The following is a 16,091-nucleotide window of genomic DNA, read 5'->3' on the forward strand; positions in this document are numbered from 1 at the left end:
CTTTTTATTCTTACTACTCATCCCTGGAAACATAACATAAGAATATGTCACCAGTCAACCTGCATCTAGTCCCAGCAATTTGCAATGTTCCTTAACTTTTTTTTTGGAGGGCGGAGGGGGGCTGCTGAAGTACTGGCCATGCCTTGAGGGTATTGGGATTTGATAAGGAAGCTTGAGGACACTGAAGGACCTATACAATGCAGAATCTGCAGAAGGGTAAATGAAACCTTAACCAAGATCTATGAACAATTGATAGGTGTTACTTTCCCTTTGGAAACTGCAACCTGAACAATACCTACATTTTTACATAGCCTGGAAAGATATCCAATTGTGGCAAATAACTTTCTATAACAGTCTATGGAGATAATAATTCTGTGGCCCACAACTGTTTTTCTTAGTCAAAAAGTTTTTGTTTTCATGTTATAATTTAACTTATGCGACATTTAGCAGTATGGTTTTGTTTTAATTCAATGGGATGTGAAAAAAAAATTGTTTTGAGTTTCTTTTTCGGTTTATTTTTCTCTCCATTTCAGCCTTCTAGAAACAGCCATCAGGCTGCTGCTGCCTCTGAACCGCCCCAAACTTTGCCCAGTTTCATGCCTTATGTGGATGAAAGTGCTCAGCAGCAAACAGTGTAAGTCTTGCTCAAAGCATTATTCTGTTTTTTAAGCACTTTGTTTGCTAAATTCCCCACTGGATTAAAACTTAAAACCCCACTGAAGTATTGTTGTGTGAACAGCCATGGCTGGAAATTGTGTATTTATTAACATTAACACTGAACGTTGACTTATTGATTCCATTACTACGGAAATTACAGAACTCTTCAACCAAAAACTGACTTGTGTCTTAAGGCTAAACCCATGCAAAATAGTCTAGAAATTCTATACCTTATGTTTTGGGTTTCTGTACCAGCCCAATGCCACCACAGCCCTTTAGCAGTTAAGATCTGTGCCTCTGAATATAAGCATGGTAGCTCCCCATCTTTCCTGATTTTTTCCACATCCTCTGGGCCGCTGTTATCTGAGCACAAAAAAATTGAAATTACAAGACCGATAATTAAAGTAATGTAAATGCAATTTATTATATATGGCTATAATTAGCAAGGCTTTTCTGCTCTGTAGCATCTCGAGATATGGAGCATGGTTTCTTTGAACTGGTAATGAGTTTTTGGCATGCCTCTGGAGCCAGAGCAGGCAAAACCTGCTACCAGTATAACCCATTTTCTTCCATTTAGCTTTGATAGAGATGTGCCCTATTTACCCTTTCCAAGGCATTCTGAAACAAAGTTGATGAAGGATTGAAGTTTAAACTGCTTAATAAACACTCATGCTATGTTTGATTTTTAGAACTCCATGTAAAATAAACCCAGCAGTCACTAGTGTCTTAAGCTCCCGCAAGCCAGGAAAAGAAGAGGATCCTCTGCAAAGGGTACAGAACAATTCCCAAGGAAAAGAGGAGAAGGTTATGTACTGCAAGGATAAAGTTTACGCTGGCGTGGAAGAGTTCTCCTTGGAAGAGATAAGGGCAGAAATCTACTTGGCAAAAATACGGAAGAAGAGAGAAGGTACATAGAGCTAAAATCTTTAAAGCAATATATTGAATAAAACTTGTTTGAACCACATTATATTTGTGTTACAGAGCCTTTTGTAAGCTTTAGGGTTCATTCATTCCTGGGCCAGGAGTCTGCACAGCTCTCTATGTATCAGAGGAAAGATGGCCACCGGGTGAAAGCTGCTATTTGCTTTAGGAAATGTGATAATGCTAGCAAACGGAAGGGATATATACAGTACAAATGATGCCATTTGGGTGGGGGAGACATGCCCAACTGATATACATTGTAGGCAAATGTAGGCTTTACATGTCCTTTAAGCCGACGGAGACGTGCAGTCCAGAATGAAGCATTCAGTTTCCAGCAAGAAACTTTGGTAGTACAGTGAGTTGTACTGAAAAGCTTATAGGACGCCCTCTGATGTGAGTTCATCAGATTTCTGCCCAACCTGGGGAAGTACCTTAGTCCCAGGGTGAGATGACAGGCAGGGAAAGTGCAGTTGAGAGTGAACGTGATCTTGCACATCGGATAAATACATACCCAGTATTGACTCACGCTGGGCAACTTTCCAGACCCATTTGTGCCTTACAAATCCTGAGTAGGGGCAACGAGTTAAGTGAATCAGGGGGTTGGTGGGTGTTGTGTGGATGGATGTATGGGTGGCGCGGACCTGCTGGGGAAGCGTGGAAGCTCTTAGGTTGAGCTACTGATAGGCAGGGAAAGCATTTAGCATTAAAAAAATGCCTCACAAACACTTATCTAACCATACATGTGTACAATAATTTCTGGGATATGGACCCCCCCCCACACACATCGTAGCACACCTCAATAAACCACAGCGTCTTAATCATCCATGAAGGAATGGGCAGTGTCATTTGTTTGCTAAAAAGAGCATTGTGTATTTAAGAGAAGGGGTCAGACTCTCTTGTTTTGTGTGCATATTACAATCTTTGTATTTGCAAGGAATTGATGTAAATGATAATTTACGAATAGAGGTCTCTTTGTCCCCGACCTAGGATCCGATTCATATTGCTAAATTTTTAAAAAGTTAAGTTTTTAATAATATGGGGTATGCACACAAATCGGTTTATTTTTTCTTTCTTTAATTTTGCAAATAAAAGTTAAGTTTTAGTTTTATCATTGCTAGAACTCATTAGAGACACATCTCGCAAGTACCATTATATTTGCTAATCCAATGGATGTTAAGGATGCTGCATAAGCGGTGCGGCCTTATCCTCCACTTTTTCCTCCCTCTAAGATATACTTGTATATGCACGCTATTAACTCTTTTACTGCCAAGCACGTATCTCATACATGCTGGCAGTAAAAGGGCTTAAACGCCAACGACGTGTCTCATACGTCGTTGGCCTTTAAGCGCTGCTCTCTGCAGCGGCGGCATGTGCCGCCGCTTCTGAGAGCTTCTAACAATGACAGCCCCCCTGGGCAATGTGCCAGGGGGGCTGTCATGAGGGTCCTGCGATCGATCGGGTCGCAGGACCCTCCAGGAAGCAGCAGACGCGATCGCATCGCGTCTGCTGCTTCCTCCTTCCCCCCCAGCGCCGGCCCAACTGAGCAAGGAGCGATCGGGTCTTCAGGACAGGTAAGGACTTTTTTTTTTCTTGCATTTACACACCATTTACACACTTAGACACACATTTACATACATTTATACACACTTACATACATTTACACTCACTTACAGCACACATTTTAGCATTTTTTTTTTTTTTCATTTTTCACACTTTTATACACTTATTTACACTCATATACACACTTACACACTATCACACAACTTTTACACATGTACACACATGTATACACAAACACTTTGGTTTTTTTTTTGTTTTGCTTTTTTTTTTTTCTTTCATTTTACCACTTTGTTTTTATTTTCTTTTACCTAAAAACTGTTTATTTTGACAGCGTAACTATTGGATCAGATATTCTGACCACTAATTACACTGTCATGTAACTTATTTTGTTGTTTCACTGATTTGCACAATTTTTGTGGTTTTATCACATTTTATCCCTCTATAAGTGTTCCTGATCTGTTTTTAGCGTAGCTTTGCCAGGTGTAACTTTGGTGTACAAAAATAACTTTGCCTATTTTGAATTCATCAGAATGTGTACTTTCCAAAAATATATGGTTTTCTGGGGGTCACTGCATAGTTAGGGGGGGTTACTGCACATAATACACTGACAGGGGGCTCTGTGTGCAAAAGCTGAGCTGGCAGGCGAGAAATCCTTGTGCGCTATTTTCATTTTGGGTTCAGTACATACCGCAGACTTTGGTATATCTATGCATATTGGGCATCAAACTGTTCAGTAGGCCTCTGGTGTTCCTATTTGGGGTGACTTGCCTTTGTACGCAAGAAATTGTGTGAGATAAATGCGGCAAATTGCAACATTTTTAGGCGATTTTCTGAAATGTCATAAAAACCGATAACTTTAGGAAAGCTCTGCAGATTGGTACTTTGGTGTAGAAAAGACTCTTTACCCTTGTTGGATTTGTCAGAATGTGTACTTGCCAAAAATATATGGTTTTGTGGGGGTCACTGTATAGTTAGGGGAAGTTTTGGCACATAATACACTGACAGGGGGCTCTGTGAGCAAAAGCTGAGCTGGCAGGCGAGAAATCCTTATGCGCTATTTTCATTTTGGGTTCAGTACATACCGCAGACTTTGGTATATCTATGCATATTGGGCATCAAACTGTTCAGTAGACCTCTGGTGTTCCTATTTGGGGTGACTTGCCTTTGTACGCAAGAAATTGTGTGAGATAAATGCGGCAAATTGCAACATTTTTAGGCGATTTTCTGAAATGTCATAAAAACCAATAACTTTAGGAAAGCTCTGCAGATTGGTACTTTGGTGTAGAAAGGACTCTTTACCCTTGTTGGATTTGTCAGAATGTGTACTTTCCAAAAATATATGGTTTTGTTAGGGGAAGTTTTGGCACATAATACACTGACAGGGGGCTCTGTATGCAAAAGCTGAGCTGGCAGGCGAGAAATCCTTATGCGCTATTTTCATTTTGGGTTCAGTACATACCGCAGACTTTGGTATATCTATGCATATTGGGCATCAAACTGTTCAGTAGGCCTCTGGTGTTCCTTTTTGGGGTGATTTGTCTTTATCTGATCTTTATCAAGAAATTGTGAGAGATAAATGCGGCAAATTGCAACATTTTTATGCGATTTTCGAAATGTCATATAAATCTGCAAACTTAGGAAAGCTTTACAGCTTGGTACTTTGAAGCAAGAAGAAATGATTACCCATTATAGATTCGGGGGGATGTGTACTTTCCAAAAATATATGGCTTTCTGGGGTGAATGTACTTTTTTTGTAGCATTATCCCACATAAAGGATGTATATGTGTTGATTTTGCAGGAGCTGAAATGATAGATCATATGGGGGTATGTTCCCATTGGGGCCCCTACATGCCACATACTTAGGTAAACCTATACATATTGGGCATCAAACTGTTCAGTGGACCCCTGGCGTTCAAATTTATCTTGGTACCTAACACTATGTGGGAGATAAGATGCTGCAAAGTGGAAGCTTTGAGGGGATTTTTGGAAATGTCATCAAAATTGCTAACTTTAGAAAAGCTGTGCGGCTTGGTACTTTGGAGTAGAAAGACATGGGTACCCATTTTAGATTCTGGGGAATGTGTACTTTCCAAAAATATATGACTTTCTGGGGTGAGCATACTTTTTACTAGCTTTATCCCACATATAATGATGTAAATGTGTTGATTTTGCAGAAGCTGAAATGACAGAAATGACAGTTCATATGGGGTATGTTCACATTGGGGCCCCTACATGCCACATACTTAGGTAAACCTATACATATTGGGCATCAAACTGTTCAGTGGACCCCAGGCATTCATATTTAGGGTGTTTTATTTGGTTACTTTATGACCTGTAGGAGATAAGATACTATAGACTGGAAGCTTTGAAGCGATTTTTAAAAAAAATCACAAATTTTGATAAAAACCAATAACTTTAGGAAAGCATTGCGACTTGATAGTTTGGAGTAGACACACAGTTGTGCCTATTCTGTATTCCCCAGAATCTGTTCTTTCCAAAAATGTACAATTTTCTGGGATAAACCTTCTGTTAGTGGAATTTTGGCCTTGAAGTCCAAAGTATGCAGTTTTTTTGGAGCAGTGCTTTGGGAATTTGGTAATGTACTGCTGAGAGTTTTTGACCTATACAAGTGAGAAATCTCCATAAAACTATATATATTTGGTATTGGCACGTTCAGGAGACATGGGACTTTCCAAATCAGTTGTATATTCGTGCATAAAATAATTTTTGTTTCTAGTATGTTTGATTATATTATGGAAAATTTGATTTTTTTTGCATTTTTAGACATTTAGAAGCCTATATCTTGTTACAGAATTGGAATTACACAAAAATTCTACCATATTTTGAAAGCTTAGGTTGTTCTGAAAAAAACGATATATTGTTTTCCTTGGTAAACTAAAAGTCCCCCCCGAGGAAAGGCCCCTAAAGTGAAACAGTGCAAAATGTTCAAAAACTGTCTGGCAATACAAGTTCCGCTTTGACCAAAATGGCTGGCAGTAAAAGGGTTAAGGTTACTACAGCACCCAAGGTGAAAAATACATAGGGTGGTAGGTGCAGGCTCCACTTTTTTCTTTTTATTTCTTTAAGTCTATTAGTGCTTACTCTGGCATGGTATGGTTGCCAGCGTATGGCATGGTTGCTAACAGGGACATTTCAGTTTGGACTGACTAAGTTCCTGATTGGTGGAGCATATACACAAACGAATATGAACTATAGAAACCTGGAAATACATTTTAGGGCTACCAAAGTGCTTCAGGGCTTTCTTCACTAGCGCAGGATACTATCTGACACTTTTTGTGTGATCTGTTATAGTTAAATTGCTACCATAACCAAAAACCTTTACAACCTTATTCTGTAGAATAAGTAAAGTTAGAATAAAACTGGAGATATATTTAAATTTTTTTTTTCAATATTGCAGCTCTAAAAACAGGCCCGTTATTGTTTAAAATAAAAATATTAGGTTTTCTAAAGTCTCATTAAGTCCAGTTAATGCAAATAGTTGATGCCATGAAGTCCAAATGGTTGATCATTAGTGACATCAACTTTTTGTCCTACACGCATGGTTGGATAAACCACTTATTTAGACTTTAGACCATTAGAATTATACATATAGCTTGGAGTTATTGGTCTTTGAAGAAACTACTAGGTGAAATGAAATTTGAAATTATGACCGAATTGTCCTTCAACATTCTTCATATAATTATTGTATGAGGCAATCTTATCTTATTATGGTTTCTGACCAGCATTGTTCTTGTGCTAGACGACCTACAGGAGATTGCACTGAGGAGGCAGGAAATGGAGCGACAGATACAGGAGATGGAGAAGCAGCTAAAGGGATCATGTATTGAAAGCGAAGAGATCGTAAGTGATCAGGTAGGCAAAAATTTTTCCTCTTTTGATGTTTGATTTAGATTAAAGGGCAAGGAATTTGTAAGGGTGTGGTATTTTGTAGCTCACTCCCAAGTGGAGCCCATCCTAAAAAAAAATAAGGACAAATGGGGGCTTAAATGGGAAAAGTCTAAAATTGTAAAAAAATAAGTTCCAAAACAATATATTCTGATATCTGTAGGGATGTACCAAATCCACTATTTTTGGGTTTGGCTGAACCCTGAATCTTTCCTAAAAGATTCAACCAAGTACCAATCCGAATACTAATCTGCATATGGCAATATGCCACTTAAAGGAACAGTAACACCAAAAAAATGTATATATTTCAAAGAAGTTAAACTATAATGTACTGCTGCCCTGCACTGGTAAAAGTTTTGTGTTTGCTTCAGAAACATTACTAGAGTTTATATAAACCCTGGAGTGTAGCCATGGGGGCAGCCATTCAAAAGAAGAAAAGGCACAGGTTATATAGCAGCTAACAGATAAACCCTGTAGAATACAATGGTGTCTTATCTGTTATCTGCTATGTAACCTGTGCCTTTTCTCCTTTTTCCAGCTTGAATGGCTGCCCCCATGGCTACACAGCAGCTTATTTATATAAACTATAGTTGTGTTCCTGAAGCAAACACCCCAGTTTTACCAGTGCAGGGCCACAGTACATTATATTTCAAGTACTTTAAAACACTTTAATTTTTTGGTGTTACTGTTCTTTTAAGGGTTAAATTGAAGTGTGCGTGAAGCTTACATTTTTTGTTTACTTTTGTGTTCATGTGACCAAAAGTCACGTGATTTAAAGGATTCAGATTCCATTCGGTCAGGCACTTGAATTTGGCCAGATCCAAATCCTGCCAAAAAAAAAAGCAGAATCGTGGCTGAATCCTGAATTTGGTGCATCCCTAGTTATCTTAAAGTGATATTTAACAAATTTCTTTAGTTTATAGAAATGTATCACTAGAGTACTGTACAATACTCAGTGGTACTTCATTTGGGATACTCTTGCCTGTCGAAGGATTGTAGTGCTCGCAGCCCTGAATGAGTGTCCAAAATCAGTTAAACCATGTTACCGTGTTAATACTTGTACATAACACTGGGCTAGTAGGTGGCTTGAGGGTATTTTTAAAAAAATAGTTTTGTAATGCTGCATTACTAGTAATAGTAACTTTTTTATATAAATTATAGGACAATAAACCAGTCCAAATGATTAGTGCCAAAAGCTTCAGAAAATATGAACAACTGAAATCAATTAAAAATATAAATATATAGTGTAGTCATTTACCACTATTGAACCACCAAGGTGTCCAAAACCTTATAAACTCAGGGTATTTTAAATATCATTTGGAACTTTTTTTTAACAACCGCACTCTGAGTTGTTTATAATGTCTTCGACACTTTTGTGGTTCAATAGAAGTAAAAAAAAAAAAAAAAATGACTACACTATAGGGCCGATTCACTAAAGGTTGATAACGCTTATTGCATGCTTTTTTGTGTTAAAAAGCATGCGATAATTAAGTCTCGATTCATCAAAGTCATTTTATATGCACAAAAAAACCGCACACAATGCGTTATTTACCTCGCATTGCGTTAATACTCGCATATAGATAATACTAAGGCATGATTCACAAATACATTAAACGCGCTAAATATCGCATATTAATACTTAATTAATATTAACACCTACTTGGGGCAGGCGGTACTTAAAGAAAATTGTGGTTCGTGAGCTTTTGGCAACACAACATGGACTTTGCAGTGGGATTTTTTCAAGTCTGTGTTGGCCCTAGAGTGATGCAGCCTCCAGTTTGCAGGGAAATGGTAATTTTCAGAACAGTAGTTTAATAAAAGTAATGGTTACATGCATAAAATCGTGGGCTAATATAGCATGCGACGAAATTTATTGCGCAGGAAAAACGCGCCAGTTAAATAACGCAAAGAACATAGCGTCTTAATTATGAATAATTATGAATTTAGTGAATCGAGCGTTAAGTCGCAAAAAATAAGAAGCGATAACATTTTTAAAGCATGCTATAAATAGCGCTGGTTTTATCGACCTTTAGTGAATCTGCCCCTATATATTTATATTGTTCTTTTTTTCCTGTTTATAGTTTCTACAGCTTTTTCATTGGAGCTTGTTTACTATTGGGGCAGCTGAGGGACTGTGAAGATGGCAGAAAAAGAAATTCTGAAAGTTTTTGCTTTTTTTTTTGTTTGCTTTTGTATTACTTATAGGGCAGTGTGTATTATTATTAAATTATTATTGACATTTATTCCTTACAGCCTGTACAGAATGTTGAACCTATTATTGCCCCATGTAATTCCAATACAAATGAGAGTCTGTGTGCATCTCAGCAGGCACCAGTCATGGAATTTCCACATTGCTTTGAAATGGCTGATGCTGCTCCAACACTGCCAAGGTTGGTCGAACGCAAAATTACAGTAAATCTATTTTAATTATAGTTCTCTTGCTGAGCATGAGTTTTGCTGTTAGACACTGCTGCTAATTTAGGCTGGGTAGAAGCTGTGGACTGAGTAGTAAATCTCCGTGTCACCTGTAAGGCTGGTGTCCCATGGGGAGATTATTCATCCATGGTTAAATCTCTGCTACTGCTAATCACCATTGAGAAGGCATACACATCGATAAGTCACCTAAAGTTTCCTTTAGAAGGAAACTTCGGGTGATTTAGCAAAGGGTATGCATTTCCACCAGTGATTTACTTTATTGTTGGTGGAAAGGCATTTCAGGGAATTTAGTCACCCGTGGTAGCTGAGATTAAACGCAGGTGACTTATCGCCCTGTGGGCCATCGGCCTAAGATGATTAGTAAAACAAATTAATAAGATTTAATTTCCCATTTATAGTTTTTTAAAGGAAGGATAGTAGTGACCCTAACATGTCATTCCCAGCTTGTTGCTTCCCCATGACAATAAATCCAGTGATCATCTTTTTTGGCAATAATTGATTGCAACCAACCTTGAATCCCATCAATTTTATAGCATTTACAGGGAGAAGAGCTGTAGCACAAATCTTAGCAGAGTCTTAGCAGATAGAGAGCTATGAATAGACAGGTGGGTCGTTAACTCTACCACATTTTGGGCATTGAGAGGGTGAGAGGTAGATGGTTTCAATGGCTAATAAGAATCCAGGTTACTGGCCTTTATCCTTAACTGCGTATAGATAACTGGCTACCTTAGTGATGACTATTCAGATGAATGAACTGAGATAAAACTATTTTGGGTACTAGTTGGTATCAGTGATTATTTCCCTCTGACAAGCATGGGCTGAGGGCTTCTTGTGCAATTACCATTCCATCTTTTGGGAGTTAGCACATTGCAATTCTCTTTGCTTTGTGTACAGTAGCTCTTTGTGTTAAGGAAATCAGAGGACAGCACAAATATTACTGGGGTACTTTTAAATCTATGGCAAAATGAAGGAGACATGCATATACACAGTGAGGTAGTTGTAAAGTTCATAGGCTATGGAGTTTTTATTGCCACTTATCAGGCCAAAACCAGTGGTGGCACAAATGCCTCTATCTGCCTGTCACTCATTCATAAAGTAAAGTCATACTGGAGGTACCATATTATTTCACTTTACTAAGCACTAATGATATGATAATAAGCACATACTATAAACCATACATATATAGCAAACAATGCAAATAACAACCTTAATAATAAATATAATTTACTTTTAAAGGATGGAGACCCTGCCCGTATTTAATGAAACCGGGAACAAGCCCAGCTTGCCAGGTGAGTTAAACCTGTTATTTAACCTAAGTCAGATGGACTTTCCTAGCAAGTAAAGTCAATAATATTTATTTTTATTGTCTGGGATGGCTATTTCTGACTAATGGAAATGATCCATATGAGAGCTTTTGAGTCTTATATGAATCCTTTTTGAATTAAAACTATTTTGTCTGCAGAAAAGGGTTTTTAAAACATCCTATAAACATAAAAAGTGACTTATTTTACTATTAGCAAAGTTTCTATCTTGTATATGCACAATAGACAGATTTTTGTTTTGTTATTTTTGGCAGGTTTTGCTATTTATATGTTTCCTTGTTGTCCTTTCTCACAACATTGCACTAGGTTTGTCTCCAGCACTTTCCTGTGACTTGCCCTTCACAATATTTGATGAATCTGCAGAAGCTGCACCTAGCATGTAAGTATGATTCTGGCAAAGCCAGAATTTTATTGGATATAAACTGTGCCTTCCTAAAACTTGTAACTAAGCCTTTCCTAAATGATAGTAAAACCTAGTAGTTTAGGCTAGCCCTGCAGTCCAGTTATTTACTTACTACCAATTCATGTACAACAGCGATGCTAGTGTGATTTTTAATTTGTGACACATTTTATTATTGCCTATACCCTATGTTTTGTGAGTGTGTGTTTTGTATATTCAGTTCCCTTGCTCAACTGATTCCATGTTGCATTGTAATATTTGCAGGACTGACCAGAAGAGAATGGCTGCTCCTGTACGTCGCCCACTTGCTGCTGTTCCTAAGTCCATTGTTAAATCACAAGAATCCCAACTAACCGTAAGGAATAACTTTCTAACCTGAAGTGTTACTAAACACACATCTGACTTTAGGAGTCACAGGCCTAACCACCTAATTGCCTGCAGGAAGTATTTAAAAGCAACTCAATCTTTATTTTGTAGTTAGCTAATGGAAATATTGACAGATTGTGTACTTGTAAATCTGTAAATCCTTACTTGCTGGCTTCTTACCACTTATTTGAATGGGAAACAAAATGCCTGGAATAGATTTGAGGATTGCTTGGACAATTACTTGCAAGTAAGCATTTGTAAATTAAACCCCTCCTGCCTGACACCACCGTCATTTAAGTGAATTTCATTGAGCTGCTGATAAGCAAGAGTGTTGTTGACCGTGCATCTCTACACAGTCTATCTGAAATCACAGAAGGAACATGAAGAGCAGACTTTATATTTTTGTTTACAGTTCTTGAAAAATTAAATCTGTAATTGGCCCCAAGCTCTTCTGTGGCAAATAAACACCTCGGGGTTCACTTATAAGGGCCAAACCAATAAAAGAAAAAGTCATCGTTCTGTGGAGCACATAATGACACTATGAATTTGACATTCTTATATAAATCTGCATCTGCACATCTTTACCCCTGTTTAAAGTGATTAATATGATATTAAAGTGACCCCATGAGGGTCAAACAATGCTAAGCAATTATAGTACGCAGTAGCAGATTAATGGGGCAGTCCAGTGTCATTTTTAAATAGTACACCACAAATAATGACTTTATTGAGAAGCTTTCCTTTTTAATCATTTTTTGAAAATTTGACTTTCAAAAGTGAATTTGTTTTGTTATTCCCCTCCATATTTTCCAGAAGCTATTTTGTAGGCAAGAAGAATGACTTTCTAAACTGTTACAACCTGATACATTGGTTTGACACATTGCTCCGCAGTAGCCCAACTGTTACAATTCATGCATTAGTTGCTGGGATTTATCTGGTGCTGCTGTGAATTCTATCACTTTATATACCGTATCAGTTCAAAAAGCTGACAGCTCACACGAGGGAGCAATTTATATTAAAAACTACATTTTAGAAAACTGATAAATAGTAACCAGGAAGTAATAAAATAAGCCATTAATTATGGTATACTATTTGAAACTGATGGATTTAAAAATATAAACTCACTTTTTTTTAGGAGGTTTCAGTGCAGCACTTAATCTAAATCTATGACAGGCTCAATGTTCAGTCCATTATTCTCTTTTCAGATAGCAATAAGCAGTGCTTCATGCCACCATCTAATCTTATGGATAAACCTGCTGACTTAGTACTACTGTAGTAGAAATGCAGTGTCTCCATATTTCCCCCCTTGTAGGTGCATGCTGGAAGGGGGTTTGGGACACAAAAATGTATCAAAGCTATAACTCCAGAATAAATACCTAACCAACAGTTTATATTATGTTAAGTGACCTATTAAAGAATCTCGCCAAACTGGAATATATATATCCATAAATATTGCCCTTTTACATCCTTTCCCTTGAGCCACCATTTAGTGATGGGCTGTGTGCTCCCTCAGAGATCACATGACCAGAAATAATGCAGCTTTAACCTTTAAGAGGAAGTAGTGTGGGAGCAAAAGGCAGAACTCTGTCCATTCATTGGCTGATGGGGCCTAGCAGGTATCTGTGCCTTGGCTTGCTTGTTTGCACTGTGAATCCTATGATCCCAGGAGGTGCCCCTTAATTCTTAAAATGGCAATTTCTATTTAGGAGTATCCAATAGCACTTACTACTTAAAGTATATTTTATGAATAAAATTTAAATGATTTAGATGAAGCAGGGTTTTACATATAAGCTTCTTTATGCAATATATTTTTATAGAGACCCACATTGTTTAGGGGTATAGTTTTCCATTAAGGCACCAGTCTCTGGAAATATAATTATCAATGCCCAGCTTCTAGGAAGTTATTGCCAGTCTGTGCACCTTTCTCTGTATATAGAATAAAATAACAATTGTCACAGAAAAAAAAGGGCATCATTCATAATGATGATGGTGAGGCATTTCTCTGCCTGCCTATGCCTTCTTGCAAGTTTTTTTTTTTTTTAAATATATTTTATGATGGGTGTTGAGATTTGAGGAACAACCCCTTGTGTAACTTTTTTTCTGTGATTAGTTGAACTATTTGTTAGCAAAATACTCATACAAAGTTTCTTTGGCCTTTTTTTTTTTGTAATTTCCTGTTCACCCAAACAATTAGCTCAGCGATCTCCAACCTGTGGCTTGTGAGCAACAACCCTTTGGATGTTGTTGGTAATTTTAATTTAACAGAACCTGAAACAAGGTTCTCAGTATAACTGATGTTTTATTCATTAATCAAAGACAGAGTCTTGTGGAAGCTTTCAGCAACTCAAAACACTAACTGAAATGTGTCACAAACAGCTTCAAGTGAGACCCTGAAAGTCTTTTTTAGATGGAAGTAGTAGAGTGACCTTATCTCAAAAGTATATAACACCTCTTTTACAACTTTCTGTGTACTCTGTGGTTATAGCTGTGCAAATATTTAAGTAGGGGCTTAGCTAGTCAGCACTATCATGTCAGGCCCTTGTGATTTTATTAGATGGCATATTCGACTTATATTTTATACTTCACAATACAGTATATTTGTATACTTTAATCTCCTACCTCACCTGCTTTGGGTTGTCTTTATAGGGGACACTGGGGGATTTTATGTGTCCCTTTATACAGAACTTACCCATCATAAATGAGCGTCTCAACAATGTTGCTCCCATTTGCCTCAAATCAAGTGCTTTTAATTTCTTGCTTGGTTGCATAAAAACCAGGAATACTGCCAAGCAGTGCCTGCTATAGGCTGCCAATCCTCAGAGAGGCTATCAGAAAGCCGCAACCCTTATTTGAACCCCCAGGAATTTTTTTATGCTAGTGTTTTGCTCCATATCATTGATAGGGGTTTAAATTGCTTAATGCTGAATTTACACAATTTTGTTTTCAATCATGAAGGCCTGTGAATGTGTTACTTCAATTGTTATGATTATCCTCACTATTTTGTCTTTGTCCAAGTTGCTTTTGGCCTTGATTATCTCAGCTAATATTCAAGGCTAAGAGATCATAATAAAGCTTCAGCAGCTAATTAAATAATTTCTGTATTTCTACTAATAATTGCAATGTACCCACCCATGATACGTAAGCATAATGGGATGCGTTTTTCTATCTACTATATAAGTAATATCAAAACAAAATAAATTTGTACTTGTTTGCAATACACATACTGGTTGTATCGTTTATACAAGTTCCCTGATCAGCGCACATGCGCAGACGATATCAGATGTTTCGCCGACGCACAGATTAAATCGAACCGGTTCGTGACTGCTTAGATATAGTGCAGAGAAGCACAGACGGAGTTAAAAAGATTAACCCTTACAATCATTTTACAATTAACTGTGGCTCATGGGTAAAAAAAAAAGTTAGCTGTTGGTTGAGGCTATTGTAACTTCACCGCTCTGGGAGATCATACCATTACCAGTTAAAACAATATTGTGTCCTAGTGCACCATCTGAATGCAGGTTTAAGCATCTTTAGTTCTGTAATGGAGTTAGAAATATATAGTTTTCCCTTCAATTTAATGTGTTGTTAGGTTTATACTGGGAGGATACACAGACTTTTTAATTTTCCACTGTTTGCACACAGTTAAGTGAAACCTTGTCAATATTTTACAGGACACCCTGGATGGAACTGAACCCTTAAATGAAGAGGCAATTGTGTGTGGCTCAGGTAAAAACAAATCCTTATTCCCTGACCCAGAAGACACTTGTGATTTTGTGAGAGCTGCCCATCTGGCGTCAACACCTTTCCATAGGGCTAGGGACCAATCAGGCGAATGCTTACAGAGTGACTCGCTTGATCTGGAAAGGCTCCCGCTTCGAGAGAAGACACCTGTGTGCGAGGAGTCTTATAGACAAGAACTCTGCATAAAGAAACTAAGGTGAGGAACCATGGGGCTAATGTAAATTCTCTCCACTCAAGATGCAAGTCACTGTATTATCTTATTTAGGAAACATGGGCTGCAAAGCCTAAGTTTATGTTTACCTGCGCTTGAAGTGTTAAGGTGTTCTGCATTATAGCACACATTGAAGATGCACCCAACAGTGTTTTATTTTTTTACAAGGGATAAATAAATTACTGTACTTATGATAAATGCACTCGGATACATTATGCACTGTCAATATGGATTTAGTCTAGTCATTTTGCACACTTCTTCCAAAATGTATTCTTGATTAGTGAGTTTTGTTGCTTAAAGGAACAGTAACACCAAAAAATGAAAGTGTATAAAAGTAATTACCAATTTAATGTAACTGTTGCCCTGCACTGGTACAACTGGTGTGTTTGCCTCAGAAAGACTACTATAGTTTATATAAGTAAGCTGCTGTGTAGCCATGGGGGCAGCCATTCAAAGGAGAAAAGGCACAGGTTACATAGCAGCTAACAGATAAACCCCCATTATATGGGGCTTATCTACTAGTTATCTGCTAAACCTGTGCCTTTTCTGCTTTTTTCCAGCTTGAATGGCTGCC

General features: G+C 37.7%; 1 protein-coding gene across 1 annotated transcript in view; it reads left to right on the top strand.

Moving 5' to 3' along the window:
- bub1b (BUB1B, mitotic checkpoint serine/threonine kinase) overlaps positions 1-16,091 on the top strand; it is a 34,451-nt gene that overhangs the window by 7,671 nt on the left and 10,689 nt on the right. Inside the window, exons 8-15 of the mRNA XM_031891202.1 lie at positions 534-634; positions 1,347-1,564; positions 6,899-7,011; positions 9,298-9,434; positions 10,717-10,769; positions 11,109-11,181; positions 11,467-11,557; positions 15,237-15,502. Of these exons, the coding sequence (XP_031747062.1) occupies positions 534-634; positions 1,347-1,564; positions 6,899-7,011; positions 9,298-9,434; positions 10,717-10,769; positions 11,109-11,181; positions 11,467-11,557; positions 15,237-15,502 (1,052 nt within the window). The remainder of the gene's footprint in view (positions 1-533; positions 635-1,346; positions 1,565-6,898; positions 7,012-9,297; positions 9,435-10,716; positions 10,770-11,108; positions 11,182-11,466; positions 11,558-15,236; positions 15,503-16,091) is intronic.

The sequence above is a fragment of the Xenopus tropicalis genome, chromosome 8 (genome assembly GCF_000004195.4).
Source record: "Xenopus tropicalis strain Nigerian chromosome 8, UCB_Xtro_10.0, whole genome shotgun sequence".
In the NCBI taxonomy this organism is placed as follows: Eukaryota; Metazoa; Chordata; class Amphibia; order Anura; family Pipidae; genus Xenopus; species Xenopus tropicalis.